The sequence below is a fragment of the Bos mutus genome, chromosome 3, assembly GCF_027580195.1.
Source record: "Bos mutus isolate GX-2022 chromosome 3, NWIPB_WYAK_1.1, whole genome shotgun sequence".
Taxonomy (NCBI): Eukaryota; Metazoa; Chordata; class Mammalia; order Artiodactyla; family Bovidae; genus Bos; species Bos mutus.
This window is the reverse complement of record NC_091619.1, coordinates 108,558,745-108,573,983: the sequence shown is the minus strand read 5'-3', so window position 1 is coordinate 108,573,983 and position 15,239 is coordinate 108,558,745. Positions and strand designations below refer to the sequence as shown.

At 51.8% G+C, this 15,239-nt stretch overlaps 1 protein-coding gene across 1 annotated transcript in view; it reads right to left on the bottom strand.

Moving 5' to 3' along the window:
* Positions 1-15,239, bottom strand: part of DLGAP3 (DLG associated protein 3) — a 62,000-nt gene that overhangs the window by 35,852 nt on the left and 10,909 nt on the right. The window contains exons 2-3 of the mRNA XM_070368475.1: positions 4,180-4,262; positions 1,599-2,756 (exon numbers count right to left, since the gene is read on the bottom strand). Of these exons, the coding sequence (XP_070224576.1) occupies positions 1,599-2,705 (1,107 nt within the window). The 5' untranslated portion in view covers positions 2,706-2,756; positions 4,180-4,262. The remainder of the gene's footprint in view (positions 1-1,598; positions 2,757-4,179; positions 4,263-15,239) is intronic.

The following is a 15,239-nucleotide window of genomic DNA, read 5'->3' as shown; positions in this document are numbered from 1 at the left end:
TGGCCCTTGAGCTTTAGCGAGTTCCCCACCCAGGAGAGCCCTAACATGTGAACAACTTACCAAACAGGCCAGTGATACCCAAAGGACATGTGCAAGCTCAATTCTCCATGCCTCTGAACATGCTGCAGCCTCTTCCTGGAACACTCAGTCCTGGAAACACTGCACGCGACTAACTCCAACTTGTCCACTGCGACTCTGTTCAGGGGACATTCTTCCTAGAAGCTGCTCTGAGCAGCCCCTGGCCACCACCACCCAAGTGGGTGAGGTGTCTCCTCTGGGCTCCCAAGGTTCCCAAAGCTCTCTCCTCTCGCCACCTCCCTGCACTCTATTCTCTGTGTGCTGTGCTTAGTTGCTGTCATGCCCGACTCTTTGCCACCCCATGGACTGTAGCCTGCTAGGCTCCTCTGTCCATGGGGATTCTCCAGGCAAGAATACTGGAGTGGGTTGCCATGCCCTCCTCCAAGGGATCTTCCTGACCCAGGGACTGAACCCGGGTCGCCTTCATTGCAGGAAGATTCTTTACCATCTGAGCCACCAGGGAAGCTGCCTTGTCTATCCCACTGTTAAACTGTGAACTCCTCCAGGCAGCATCTGTGTCTGCATCTTTGCATTCACAGCACCCAGGGAACACTCATAGAATGAATGGATGTGGATTAACTATGTGAAATGTGGGTTTGGGGGATAACCCTAAGTCTACTGGACTTCTAGAACTTGTCTAGACTCTTTCTCCTCCAACTATAGGAGGGCTCAAGAAGACACAACAGGGGATGTGGGAGAGGAGTGTGAGGCAGAGAAGAGGAAGGTGGATGGCAGGAAGAGCCCCTAACCCCATCTCTGTAGGATGATGGAGAGGGGACAGTGAGGGATGGACCAAGGCTCCATAAGAAGAAAGGGTCAGAGCTCCTAGCCTCACCTGCAGACACCACAGAGGTGGTAAAAGAAGACAGGGACAGTGTTCCAGTTATCACCCACACCATCCACTCCCAGGAAGCCCTAGCCCGCTGCTAGGTCTGGAGCTCAGACTTCAGTGTGCACCCCAGCTCAGCAAAACCCACAGGACAGGTTCCTGGCTCTTCCACAGCCTCGTGGGTGTCCCACCGCAGGTTCCCCAGAATGACAATACCAGCAGAGGCACATTCTGGAAATAACTGACCTTCATACCCAAACACTATCTGGACCACCCAGATTTGGGCAGAAAAGAGGTCTGGAGAAGGCCTGGGGGCAAGACAGCTGCTTTCCAACTGCTGACCTCCAATCTCGGGGAAGCACAGGCAGGCAGCCCCACTCTGTCCTGTTCACTGCTCACCCTCAACCTCATTCTGCCTCCAGCCTCACAAGAGAGAGGCCGGCACAGCTTGTCCTAAACAGCAGGTAGAGGAAAAGTCTTCCTGGCACTGACATACATCAAAATAGAAGGGCCCTTTCACTGCACAAATGGGGAAACTGAAGTCCCCAAGACAGTGAGGCAGGGAAGAACCCGCTGCCTGCAGACCCGTCATCATGGGAGGAGCTGGCTCCCATCCAACCCCTTCCACAGCCCCCAGGGTAACACTGGTGAGGACTGAGGCTCCTGTTCCCCACCCCCACCAAAGCCTCACCTGCAGATAGTGATAAGTCCTGGCTTTGGCCTTAGCCTCCGGCCCCAGGAGCCCCTTGCTGGGCCCGGCCCCTGGGTATCCATCCCGGCCCTGGCTGACCATCATGGTATGCCAGGCACTTCGCTTGACTGATTGTCCATCCAGTGACATGGACATGCCAGTGCAGGCAAGACAGCGGCCTTCTGACCCCCCCGAGCGCCCCTTGAAGCTCAAGTCCCGGTAGGACCCATCCGGAGCCTCCAGGCAGAAGGGACCCCCGGGCTCCCCAGGGGGCCGTCCACCGGCCAGGAAGCCGCTGTCACTGTCCAAGTTGTCATCGGAGCTCCACCAGCCCGCGGCCTTGGCCTGGTGCCGGCCATCCCCCTTGCGGTCCTTGCTCTTACTTCTCTTGCCATGCCGGGACTGGTGGTGGTGGTGGTGGTGGTGGTGATGGTGGTGGTGGGAGGCGTGGGGGCCACCAGAGCTCGGGCCTGGGTAGCTGTCTCCCCCGGAGCCACCTCTTCCCTCGGCCTTGGGCCCATTGTAGTCCCGCTTCCCTGGAGCCTCCAGAGAGTGGGACTTGGCAAACAGCTTCTGCACAGAGTGGACCAGGTGCCGGATGCGGCTGGGGCTCTCGCTGCGGGCCTCCGGGGCAGTGCCAGACCCCGGCCCAGGCCCGGGCCCAGCCCCTGCCGGACCCCGCTGGTATGGCAGCGTGTGGAAGCCATCCTGTTGAACTGGCAACTGCTTTTCAAACTGGTCCAGCAGTGTGGGAGGCAGGCGGGGGGCACCCTTGCCCTGCGGGTGGCCCACACAGTCTTCACAGGTGTCGAAGGGGCCCTGGCCGGGGTACATCCTGGGGAAGGTGCTGCTACCCCCCCCAACCCCGGCCCCTCCTGGCCCTCCCTCAGGGCCTATGGATGGCCCCTCACTCAGGCTCAGGGGCCCTTCAGGAGAAAGGTGTCCCAGGCCAGCTCTTGGGGCACAGAAGCGGGGCTCGGTGGAGAAGGCCTCCCCGGAGCCCACCAGGTACGGGGCCCTGGCAGCAGGGCCCACGTCCATATGCTGCTGGTCGGCAAAGCGGGCTGGGCGGGGATGGCTGCCTCGGTCGCCATGGTAACCCCTCATGGCCTCAGCAAGGGCTCTTCATAGCGCTGGGGGCCAGGCCCCAGGAACCTCCTGGGAAAATAGGGAGCAATGGGATTAGGATCGAACAACAGGCCACTTGACCTGAAACTTTTATCAGGTATTCTTAGAACTGCTTAGGTAATGCATATCAGTTCGTTGTGGTTAATTGTACTGTCCTTACAGGCTTAAAAGTCGTACTAGACAAAGACACTCACAAGGGCACAAAGTACTATCACCATTCATCAAATGCTGCAAAGATGATAAATACTTATTCCCAAGAGGAAATGTCCTCAACCAAACGGGTTTTTTTTAAAAATCTTAGGTAAACAAAAGTAAAAAGATACCAATACAGACATAAAAACAATAGTCAAACATACGAGCCATCATGTGAACTAGCTTTTAACAAGCTGGTGTGAGGCAAATTGAGTCAGCACCACACCTGACTCATCCCTACCCAATCCCTACCATCCCTACCCAATTCCCCTGCTATGAAGAGCCAGGGCTCTGGGTCACAGCTCCCAGAAGCAATAACCAAAGAGAACATTGGACCCAAATCTACATATCCATCACGATTCTGTAGGATAACCCCTCCCCTTCCTTCCACACCCAGTTCCTTCCATCTGGCTGGAGGCTCATTCTCCCTCCCCTCCAGGGCTGAGACAGGAAGGGATAACCAGAGATGACTCCTCCCTCCTCTGCTGGGTTCCAAATATTCCCTGATGAAATTCCCCCCATGCCTTTTACTGCCACCCCCATTTCAGTGGAGGAGAGGTCATGAAGGGAGGAGAAACATAAAAGAGGAACACTGGCTATCCAGGCAGCATCTGAATCCTAAACTGGGGTTAGAACCCAGGAGTTCCTCCTCCCAGGAACAGTGGGCTGGCAGGGCAGGGAGGTGATGGAGGGAAAGCGTTGGAACCAGTGGCCCTGGCCCCCATCCCAGGCTTGCCAAGGCTACAGGACAGAGAGGTCAGCTCTCAGCAAGAACTGCCTCCAATCAGGACTCCAGAGCTGCCAGGACAGGAGCTACAGCAGGAGGGAGTGCCAGCAGGAGGGATGGGGACCAAGGAGCTGGCAGACGGCGCCCTCCCTCATCCCAGACCAGGCTCCTGGGCCATCTGCTGACTGTAGGAGATGACAGCCTCAAAGACTCCAGACAGCAGCCCCTCCAAGGCTCACCCTCCCCTCCTCCCCACTACGGCCTCCCCATACCCACCATGGTTCAAGCTTCTTCCAGATCCTGCTCACAGTTCATCTCTGAGCACTTGCCATGTACTGGGTACTGTGCATACTCAATGTTCTCTAATCCCCCTGAAATCCTATGTGTAGATGTTATCCACATCTACCCATGAGAAAATAGCTCAAAATGGTAAGGTCACAAAGCCGGTAAGTGGGTGAGTCACTTTGCATCAAGATTCAAACCCAGCTTATTTTGATTTCAGAACCCTATCCCCCAGACTCTCCTATCACTCACCATCTGGGGTGTCCCATCCTTGGTGTCAGGATCTCCACCGCCAGGCAGAATCCTAACTTCAGAAGGCTCAGGACCACTGGCTCCTAACCGGAAAGAAAAGGGTGGTAAGCAAAGAGGAAAAGAGATTCTCCCGGAGTCCTCAGAGGACCAGTCTCTGGCCTTGACAGTTTCCCTGCCCAACCCCCCAAGCCAGGACTGATTGGATCCCCCATGATGCAGAGCCTCTGGACCCCCAGGGAAATGAAGTTGGCTTCATTATGCAAATGCATGCAAATAAGCTTACAGGTTGGACTACCTCCAACTGCAGGTGTCTGTGTGATCTGTCCGTGGTGCTGAGCCACTGCATTTTCATTGCCCTCAAATATGATTCCATTCCACAAATATTTGTTGAGCAGCTACCATACCAAGACTCAGAGTGAGACATGAATAGAGGTGATTTAAGAGTGGTCCCTGTCATTAAGAGGCTTATAGTCTAACAGGGGGACCAACCTTTCACATGAGAGGGTTATTTTAGGTCCCTGTATTTTTGCATAAGCTGCTCACTCCTCCTAGAATCTACTTTCATCCACCCCCCAACACATTCCCCTGGCTAACACTTATTCAGATTAAGCTCCGCCTTCCCTTGAAGACTTTTCTGGGTTATGCCTCTCTATTGCGTTTTTAGAATACCCTGGGTTCCCCCATGAAAGCAACTATCACATTGCACTGAAATTGTCTGTTTCAGTTTCTGTCTCCCCAAGTAGAATCTGGTCTTCTGCAGAGTAGGAACCAAATTCTGTTTCTCACTGGATCTCCAGCACTCAGCTCGGGGCTTTGCCCAGAGAGGGTACCTAACAAATGTTCACTAAGTAGATGAATAAATGACCGTGCTGGAAAGAGTTTCCAAAATGTTAGGCCAGTTAAGATGAGGGCAAGAGCAGATCCAGTAGAGGGAAACCGAGGAAGACTTCCCAGAGAAGAGTTTGCTTGAGATGGAGAACAAGATGGCTGTGTGTAAGGGAGATGGAATTCCCAGTGAAGGCAAGAGCATGCACAAAGGCAGAGGAGGTGGGAAATAAGCAATTCTGAGGGGTGGGATGAGAGAGTTCCAGCAGACATTTGAGGTGTGGAGAACACTGGGAAGAGATGGGAGAGAGTCAGAAAGGAAGACGACTCTGAAGTTCGCAGCAGCCGTGACTGGAAGACTAATGATGCCATTGTTAGACACAGGGATGTCAGGAAGAAGAGCTAGCTTTGCGGGCATGATTCATAGTAGTGGAGGAGACACAGTCAGACAACAAGAAGAACTTCCTGACCCTGAGGGATGTGAGACAATGAGGAAGATTGTGAAGTCTCCTGGGAATCTTCCATAGAGGGGAGCGGAGGGCCTGTCCAGCCTCTGGCCCACCCTATGGCCTGAGCTGGAGAGGCTGTTGGTTACCCTGCCAGGAGGCGGAACTGGGGTAACCTTACAGATATCAACCGCCTATCTCCAGATGGCCATTCTTCTCCACCTTTACCCCTCTCTGGGGAAGCAGAGGGGACTTCAGACCAAAATGGCCTCTCAAGTAGTTATTGGAAAAGCACCGAGAAGCATCTCTCCACCTTGGAAAGATGCTTTGATAGCTTGGTCTTTCATCCATGGCACAGTCCTCCTCTTCCTGCCCCAAGCAGGACCCATGTCTGAGACTCACAGCACAAAAGGCCAGTTTGGCAGAAACCCAGACCACCCCGTTTGCTTTGTCTGTGGCCACATCAAGCCTGGGAATGTCCACACCAATGGTTTGGACATTCCCAGGTTTTCCCATGTCCCCCATCACTACACAGGTGCTGCTGCCAGCCACTGAGCCTTCATCAAGATCTTATCAAACTCAGTCTCTTTAGCATCAATCCATATTCTTCCCCACACCCGGAGGAGGGCATGGCAACCTACTCCAGTATTTTTGCTGGAGAATCCCACGGACAGAGGAGCCTGGCAGGCTCTAGTCCATAGGGTTGCAAAGAATCGAACACAACTGAAGCAACTTAGCACACACGCATGCACCGTGTTCCCCCAGCTCTAGTCTCAGAGGAGATGTGCCCTGTATTTATTTCTCTCCAGACAAAGCACTCCCAACTCCCTTTCCCATGTCCTACGGGGTAGTACTTGCTAGTGGAGAAAAAGCACAAACCCTGATACCACAAACCCTCAGACCACCCTGAGACCTGGTGACCCACCCTCTCGAAGCCTAATGATACCTGCTCACCTATCTCCAAGGATTTTAGTATCAAGTGATACAACGTACATGAAACCACGCTATAAACTCTAAAGATTAAGCAATATAGTCCCCCATGTGAAGCCCTCATTCTGGATTTCCAAAATCCCCAATGTCCAAATACTACACAAAACAATCAAATTCAAATTACTGAGAGAAAAGGAAGCTATCCAATTTCTGGATTTCTTAAAGAGATGATTTAATTGATATAGATTTAATTATATAAACTTCCTCCTATATCTCACGATTACCATCACATTCCTTCTGCTGCCTCCCCATTACTAAACATAATCAATAAGAAGGAAAAACAAGCAAGGAGGGGACTAATAATTCAATCCATCACCATGTCCTATGGATTTTGTTTCCTAAAAATAGATCTGCTCACTTATTTCCATATCTACCAAATCACTGTGGGCCGACTGGCCAAAACTCATTCTCAACTTCCTTTCCCCTTTCCCAGACTCCCTTGTACCTAGAAGTCACATGATTCACATTTCGATAATAATATATACATAAAAAAATCTGACGAGAGTCTCTGGGAAAGATTTTGCCTTTATAATAAAAGGGGCAGGACTCGCCAGTACCATCCTTCCTTTCTTTTCAGCTTGAATACAATCACAATGCCTGGACCCAGGGCAGCTGTCTTGCCACCATGAGAGCAAGGCATAGAGAATCACAGAAATGCCGGCCCTGGAGTCATCGAGCCAGGGAACCAACAGAAGCAGTCGCCTTCCTCCAGGCCTAAACGCAGGAAGGAATAAAGTCCTCTTTATTTAAACCGCTGTTGGCCAGATTTTCTGTATTTGCAGCAGAAAGCGCTGCTACCTAATCTAACTACCTCAGAACATCATCTCCTGCCTGGATGTCTGCATAAGCCTCCTAAATGGTCTCCCTGCCTCCATTCTTACCCAGTTCCCCTCCAAATGGTCATTTGGAAACACAAATCTGATCATGTCACTTCCCTGCTTAAAACTCTTCACTGGCTTATTGATGTTCTTAGGATAAAATGCCTTAACCCATCCAACAAGGCCTGCAGGCTCTGGCCCTTCCTGGGCTTCCAAAATCCTCTCACAACACGCTCCCCACTTGCTTCCTCTGCTCCAGCCAGGCTGGTCTTTTGCAGTCCCACAATCCCTCCCATCAAGGGGCCTATTTCCCTCCCATCTGGAAAGCTTTTCCCATCCACCTCTGCCTTGCTAACTCCTACACACCCTTCAGATCTCAGCCCAGTTGTTGCTTCCTCAGGGAAGCTTTCTCTGGCCTCCCTGACTAGGTCAGATCCCCCTGCTGTTTGCTCTCAAGGCACTGTGTACCTCTATAGCTCTTCTATCATTACCATTTTCAATTTGTGTGATTCAGAAATTGTCTGTCTCTCCCATTAGAAGGTAAGCTCCGTGAAAGTGCAGGAATTCCATCCATCTTATTCACTGCATTATCTCCCCCATTCCTAGAACAATGCTTGGCAGATGGCATGTGTTGGGAAAGTGGATGCAAACCTACAAAGAACAAGATCCATTCACTTATGACATTTTAACTGCCTCCTTGGAAAAGTCCCTGATGCTGGGAAAGATTGCAGGCAAAAGGAGAAGGGGGCGGCAAAGGATGAGATGGGTTAGATGGGATCACCAATTCAATGGGCATGAACTTGAGCAAACTCCAGAAGACGGAGGAGGACAGGGGAGCCTGGCGTACTGCAGTCCATGGGGTCGCAAAGAGTCGGACATGACTGAGCAACTGAACAACAACAACAGAAATGCCAAGGGATAGATATTACCCCACCCCCCAATTTGCAGGAGAAGAAACTGAGGCTGGGAGGGCCTAACAGACAGTCCCAAGGCTACACAGTTGGTGGCAAACCCAGAAGTGAAACCCAGCATAGCCTCACTCCAATGCCTTAGCTTTTCTCCTTCCCGTGCTGCTGCCCAGGGAAGCCAAACTGATTAAACACCATTCTGAAGGAACGTAGTAATGGATTTGTTTTTTTAAAAAAGGGAAACACAAAACTAAGAACCTCACACATACCACACTCTTCAGAGGTAACCAGAGTGTGGTTTAGCCCTTTCCCCTGTGTGGTGAGTACTGAATTTGTCCCAAGTCCAAGGTCAAACGAGTAGAGAATAGAGGAGGCTCCCTGAAGCCCTCAGACAACTCTGGGTGCTGGTGTTACTTTCCCCCATTATATGGCACCAAAGCGTCTACCTACTTCCCCAGGACACAGCGAGCTGCCCAGGGGGTGAACCTCTGGGCCCAGGGAAGCAGCCACTCTTGCGATCGCCTGTGGCTGGGAAATAGGCGGGTGAAGGAGGCTAGGAGGGTGCCGTGTGTGACACATTCTCTGATGCAACTCACATCTTTCTGGGATTGGAAGAAGTGGCACACATGCCGTCACCAAGAAATTACCCAATTTAGCACCAACTACACAATCCAGCAATTAGTTTCTTAAACCGGAACTTGCTGGGGCTGCCAGGCTGGCGGGGTTGTTGTTACAAATCTCACTGGGAAACCAGCTGTGTAATTCGCCAGGAGGTTGTCACTGCCCCAAGCAATTACCTTCCAGAAAAAGAATGGAAAATGGAGGAAGGAAAAGGGCTGCAGAGGAAAAGAGTCACGGTGCTTTCTTTTCCTCTCCCCCAGGGCCCTGCTTGGTCAAGCCAGCTGATTTTCCTTTCTTGAGACCTAGGTGACTCCTGGATTTCCTGCATCAAAGTAGTTCCTGGTATAGCCTCTGCTGTCAGACTCTCTGGGTTCAAATCCCTTTCCATTCACTCGCTAGCTGTATGTACCTGGGCAGATGGTTCGCCTCGCTCAGCCTATTTTCTCTTTGTACAATTAGAGTTATCAGAAAGCTATGAAGGCTGTGAGGGTCAACCAGGTAAAGCATATAATACTGTGCCTGGCACATGGTGAATCCTCAATAAAGCAGCAGTAGGTATTTGTATTTTCATTTTTTAAACTTCCTCCATGGGTTTACAGTGTGACCTTGAGTAGGTCACTTAATCTCTCTGGGACAACTGTATAAGACCAAAAGTATTCTACAGAAAAAAAAAAAAAAAACCAGTTCTGAGACTTCCCTGGTGGTCCAGTGACTAAGATTCCTCACTTCCAGTGCGGGTGGCCCAGGGTCAATCCTTGGTCAGGGAACTAGATCCCACATGCCACAATTAAGAGTTCCCATGCTGCAACTAAAAAAGCTCTGCATGCTGCAAGTGAGACCTCGTGCAGTCAAATAATTAAATACATATTTAAAAAAAAAGAAAAAGGCAGTTCTTCCTCAAAATCATCCACACCTGCACCCTCAAGGATCAAGGAGCCTTTGACAAAGGCCAGTGTCTCAGAGGTGAACACAAAGTGATGATTTGGGTTAAAGATTTCAAAAAAGCAAGTATTAACTGCTTCATGCCTTCCCCCAAGAAGCTGTCTGGAAGAGGTACACACTGGACATGATGGTCCAGATGGCAGCAAAGGGTACGGTTGCTCTCTGGCTGGGGATCAGCCTTCTCTAGTCCCCTCACACTGAGCCTCTGAGGTCATCCACATACCAGTTCCAATACAGCAGAACTTACAGCAACTTAGGCCTGGAACTCATCTCACTGCTGTAGGCCTGGGCTCTTCCATGGCTGTGGGTGGAGGACCTCAGAGCTTCAGGCTTTCTTCTCCTTCCCTGGGTCAGCCTAACCAGAATGCCCAGAATTCTGCCTCAGTTTCCCTTTCCAGTCCTCCTCCACCCCCTATCCTGACAGCAGCTTGGAGGCTGAGGCTGTTTTGTCCACTGTGAAGGGGCCAGCTACTGGGGAGCCCTGACACAGAGCCTCTGACCTGTACCCCATGCTCACTGATGGGCCTTCCTCCTCTGGCCCCCCACCTTCTCCTGCATCCAGGGCTGTCTGAGCCCCCTTGACCATTTCAGCACTGGCTTTGTTCCGCTCTCTTGCGCAGGATCTCTGCTGCTGGGCTGGTTTCCTCGCCCCTGGCCTCTCTTCACCTCACTCCCCAGATTTGTCGCTGAAGACTCCACATGGCTTCTGCCCAACCTCCACCCTTTGGACCCGAGAAAAACGTTCTCTTCCCCTCACTGCCCCAAAAAGTGGAAAGAAGGAAGGGTGAACAGAATAAGAGGGAGGGTTGGGATCTTTTTCATTCACTTTTATTACTTTATTTAATGAACTCCTCCTGGGGGTTTAGGGTAGGAATTTTACAGAAAATGGGCTTACTGCTCCAAAACACTTGTGACACGGGAAGATCCAAAGGCTAAATCCATCTCCTGACCCATCGGACAGTGCTCAGCCTGTGAATAACCCATACTACCTATAATCTCTTTGAAAATCCCACCTCAGGGGGCTTTATACTTGATGTTCTCTCTGCTGGAACACTCTGCCCCAGATATTCCCATGGCTTCTTCTGTCTGATCTTTCAGGTCTCAGCTCCGAGAAGCCTTCCCTGACCACTCACTAGCTGAAGTCGAGCTCCCTCCCCCAGGAATGCTCCACATCACCTGTTTCCATTGCCTTCATAGGGCTATCGCTCTTTGAAATTATTTTCTTTATCTAGCCCATGTTTATAGTATGTCTCCCCATAGCAGAATAAAAGCCCCAGCGGGGCAGGGACTTTGTCTGTCACGTGCTGTGGTACTCTGAGTGTCTAGAACAATGCCTGGCATGAACAGGTGTTCAGAAAGTATCAAGTGTATGGCTGCATGTCTTCACTTTCCACTCTACTCCTGTGCCCAACAGCCCACAGACAGGACCTCCACTCCTTTCCCCCTAAGGGCTCTGGAGAGCCTCTGGAGGGTGTGGTATTAGAAATCCCACCACCAAACCCAGCCCTGCTCATCATGTTTATCTAGCCCCTCTCAACTAGCAGGTAAGGATAGTCCTTTTTCAGCCACGTCTGGGGCTCTCCAGATGTGCCCCCTTTGCCTTCAAGGAAGGCAGTGAGGGGGAAGAGGAGGGGAATCTCCCAGCCCCAAATTGCTCTCTTCCTCCAGACAATCTGGGCTCCAGCTCCTCTCCCAGCAGAAGCCACGTGGCCAAGAGGTGCCAGAAGCAAAGTTCAGGCTTTTTCAGGGCTGTCAAAGGCAACAAGCGATACAGTTCAGGCTGCTCAGTCTCACGCCTCACCCCCTAGCCGCAGCATCAACTGCTTTGGGCCCATTCTTCCCTTTTTGTCAACTGATCAGTCCTCAGGAGGGTCTGCCTGCCTATGCTCCCCCTTCTACCTGCCTGTTTTGGGGAAGACATCCCAGTCCACCACTGAGAGACAGACCACCAGGATTAGAATCCTATAGGACCCTGGTCAGGGATAGCTAGCGAGACAGCCTGTGGGTCCTGGGCCTCCAGGGTCCACCGGTTACTAGACATGAAGCCTTAAGGAAGTCTCTGGACCTCTCCCTCTAGTTCAGTGTCTTCACTTTTCAAATGGGAGCAAGCATAGGTCCCTTCTCACCACAATGTCATGAGTATTAAGGTCATGCAGGTAAAACAGCACAGCGCTGAGAGTTAGCTCCTGACAACCAGGGAGAAACTGCGAGAACCAGTGAGATTTGGAAGCAGGGCCTTTGAGAGGATTTCTCAGCCTCCAGCAGAGGCTGGAGCCACACCTGACTCAGATCTGGACCAGGGATCCACAACTGAAAACTCACTTGTTCCATGTTTCACCCAGGACCTTCTGTTTGCCTGGGTTCTTTTTGAAGACCTCCCACCCCTGGAGATGCTGAAGACAGCAGAGCAGCCCCAGTGGTCAAAGATGATGGCATCTGAGGGAACCAGAGGCCCTTGATCTGTAGACCCCAACAACTCCTGCAGCCAGGGCTAGTGGTCTCTCTTCCAGCTCCAAGGATCTGGGAGGGCAAGTCCAGAGTGACGTTTTGCTGGGTATTGTGAAGACAATCATCTGCTTCCAACCATTTTCTCTCAGCCTACCTGCATGACCACGGGTCTCAATTCTGTCATCTGTAAAGCAGGGCTAACAAAACCTACCTCCTAAGTTGCAGCAATGAGTACTCAAGTTGATCCGTCCAAGGCAACTAGCACATATGTTTCCACATGTTGGCTACTTCTGACTTCAGCACCTTAGTGTCTTCTTTTATTTGTATGTGTTTGGTGGGACTTGGGCTGTTGCTGCCCTGGGCTCCAGAATGCTGCCAGCCTTGAGCCTGCTATCAGAAAACAACAGGCAGAATCCCCAGTCTATGGCAAGGGTCCACTGGGCAGCAGTTTCTCAGCCAGGTCAGGCCTGTGGCCTGTCCTACTCCCTGGCCCACAGGTCTTGTTCCCTCACGAAGCCTGCCTCCTGGGCTGGCACACTGCCCTGCAGGCTCTCTGTGTGAGTTGGGACAGGGGCTGCCTGCTGTCTCCTCCAGGCCTCTCCCACAGAGGATTCAAGCACAGAGCTGGGTCCCATGAGGGCTGGCTGGTTGGTTAACAGCCAGGTTCATGAGGTGGCACCTCTCACTCCTCAGCTCTGCCTGGTCCTCCCCCAGCATCCAGGGTATCTTAACCTCTGCTCTCTTCTCTAGATTCCTGGGCTTAGCAGGAGCCAGGACCACAACAGGAGAGAGAATGGGGAGAGGAGTCAGCACAGACTGTAGGATTCTTCCATATGGAAAGCCTGTCCCCCTACCTTTGCCTCTGATGCAGTTCAGGCACCCTCTCTTCCAAGAAACCTCACCTAAGCTTGCCCACCTTATCAACCCCAGGGCATAGCAGTCGCTACCTTCTCTAAGGTCCCATACTTCAACACAGTAGGATAAAAATGTGTATGCAGGGTGTGAGCTCCTTAAAAACCAGGATCCATCTGCTTTATCTCTGTATAAACAAAATCTGGCATAGACTAGATGCTCAATAAGTTCAGGTTAGTAATTGAGCCATTGAGAAGTAGTACCCATCTGCTGGGGCATAGAAATAGGGTGAGAAATGGGAGAAGGCATGAGGGAAATGACTCCCTGCAGCTGGACCAGAACTCTGCAGCAGACAGGGCTGGTCCAGTATGATGTGGGTTTCCTGAAGAGCTGGGAGTATCCTGTCCAGGGAGGCATATAAGCGGAGATTGGAGAACCACCTTGGAGGATGGTATAGGATGCACTGAAGCACAGAACACATTTCAGATCACACAACCTCTGGCACCTTTCAACTCCAAAGCCTAAGGCTCAGCTCACTGAATGTCTACAACTGAGCAGGCACTGTGTCAAGTGCTGAGTGTACTTTTTTGTGTAGTCCTCAAAACCATCCTTTGCAGTAGGTGCCATTATTACTCCCATTTTACAGATGAGGAGATTGAGGCTGAGAAATGTAAAAATTGCCCAAAGTCACACAGGTGGTAGAGGATTTGAATATGGATCTGGTCCTGGCCTGACACTCTCAACCACTAGGAGATCAAGCCCTGGCACGTCTGAAGGAGCATCTCTCTGACCAAACTGGTCTGATGAGATCACCAAGTGGACTCCCAGTGTGCCCTGACTCATCACTCAGCCTCAGGAAATCTCCACCCTCGCCATCCCTCCCCTTGCACATGGGCATCCATGGCCCCAAGAATGTTTATTCACAATTTAACACGTGTGTTCTCCAGAGGCAGCTTACACAGCCATGCAGACTCATCCAACACAACTCACATGGCATTTGTCCTCAAATAACTAGTCACTGTCACATAATGTGCACACATACATACAGACTTGTTCCCACAAGGGTTCACATATGTGCATTTTCATCCAAAGGACATGGATGCTTGTGCACACGGAAGCTTCACAGACACAAAACCTCACATACATATTCACGTTTATCCCCATACAACATATCCATGTTCATCTCACATCGCTTAAGCACCCACGTCTGCTCAATGTCATACATCAAATCCTCCCCCAACAAGAACTTTATCCATTGTTCCCAGATCTAATACTGGGCCCAGGTGAGCAATGATGCTGCCTCCCTCTGGGGTTGGCCAGGCAGCCCTAAGATGGGGAGATGGCTCAGCCTGCCTGTGATGGATGGAATTAATCTACTGAGCTGGAGAAACTAAATAATTAAATCCCTAATCACCCCCCAAGCCAGCCCAAGCCAATATAGCTGAGGGAGGGAGGGGGCTCTCAGGCCCAGACCAATATCCTAGAGAGGAGGAGGGGCTTGGGAAGAGAGGCCTAGACAGAACCCTCTAGGAGGGTTCTTTAGAAGGCAGACAAGCAGCCATGGTTCTCCAGGGCTGCCAGCCCTCCCTTTCCATGTGAAAATGGAGCAGCTTGGGAAGATGGCCCATCAGCACCCACTCATACAGAATGAGAGGGGGGTATGACCTTCTCCCACCAGCCCCAGAGCCCTTCCTGTCTCTCCAGGGTGTGGATCTTAGGAGAGTGAGGAGATGGGGGACAGAACATTCAAAGTGCCCAGGACCATCGTCATCCATGGTGATCGACTGCCCAAAGGGGCACTGATGCAGAATCAGTCAGGCCCCGGCCACCCCTGGAACAGGCCCTTCCCCAGCCTGGCGCAGAGGGCGGGGAAGGGCCCTCCACACAGGTTCGGCCTGCTTCCCTCAGGAAGAGGGGCCAGCACGTGACTAACAGGCTGAGGAAGGAGCAGAGGCCTGGGCAGGGGGGCTCAGGGAACGAGCCTGGGAACAGGCCCCAGTCTGATTGGCTGAAAAGTGGGTCATTTTCCTTTTGAAAAATAGGGAGAAAATGGAGAAGTAGGTCGGGCTCTCATCCCCTCAGCCCCAGGCACCATCCCTTGTGGGGTGGGGCGAGAAGGAGAGGTCGGCACCTGCCAAAGCTCCCCCTCCCACCCAGGACCCCACTGGGGCCCCCGGTACAGGAGGCCGAGGTCATCATCACTCAGGACG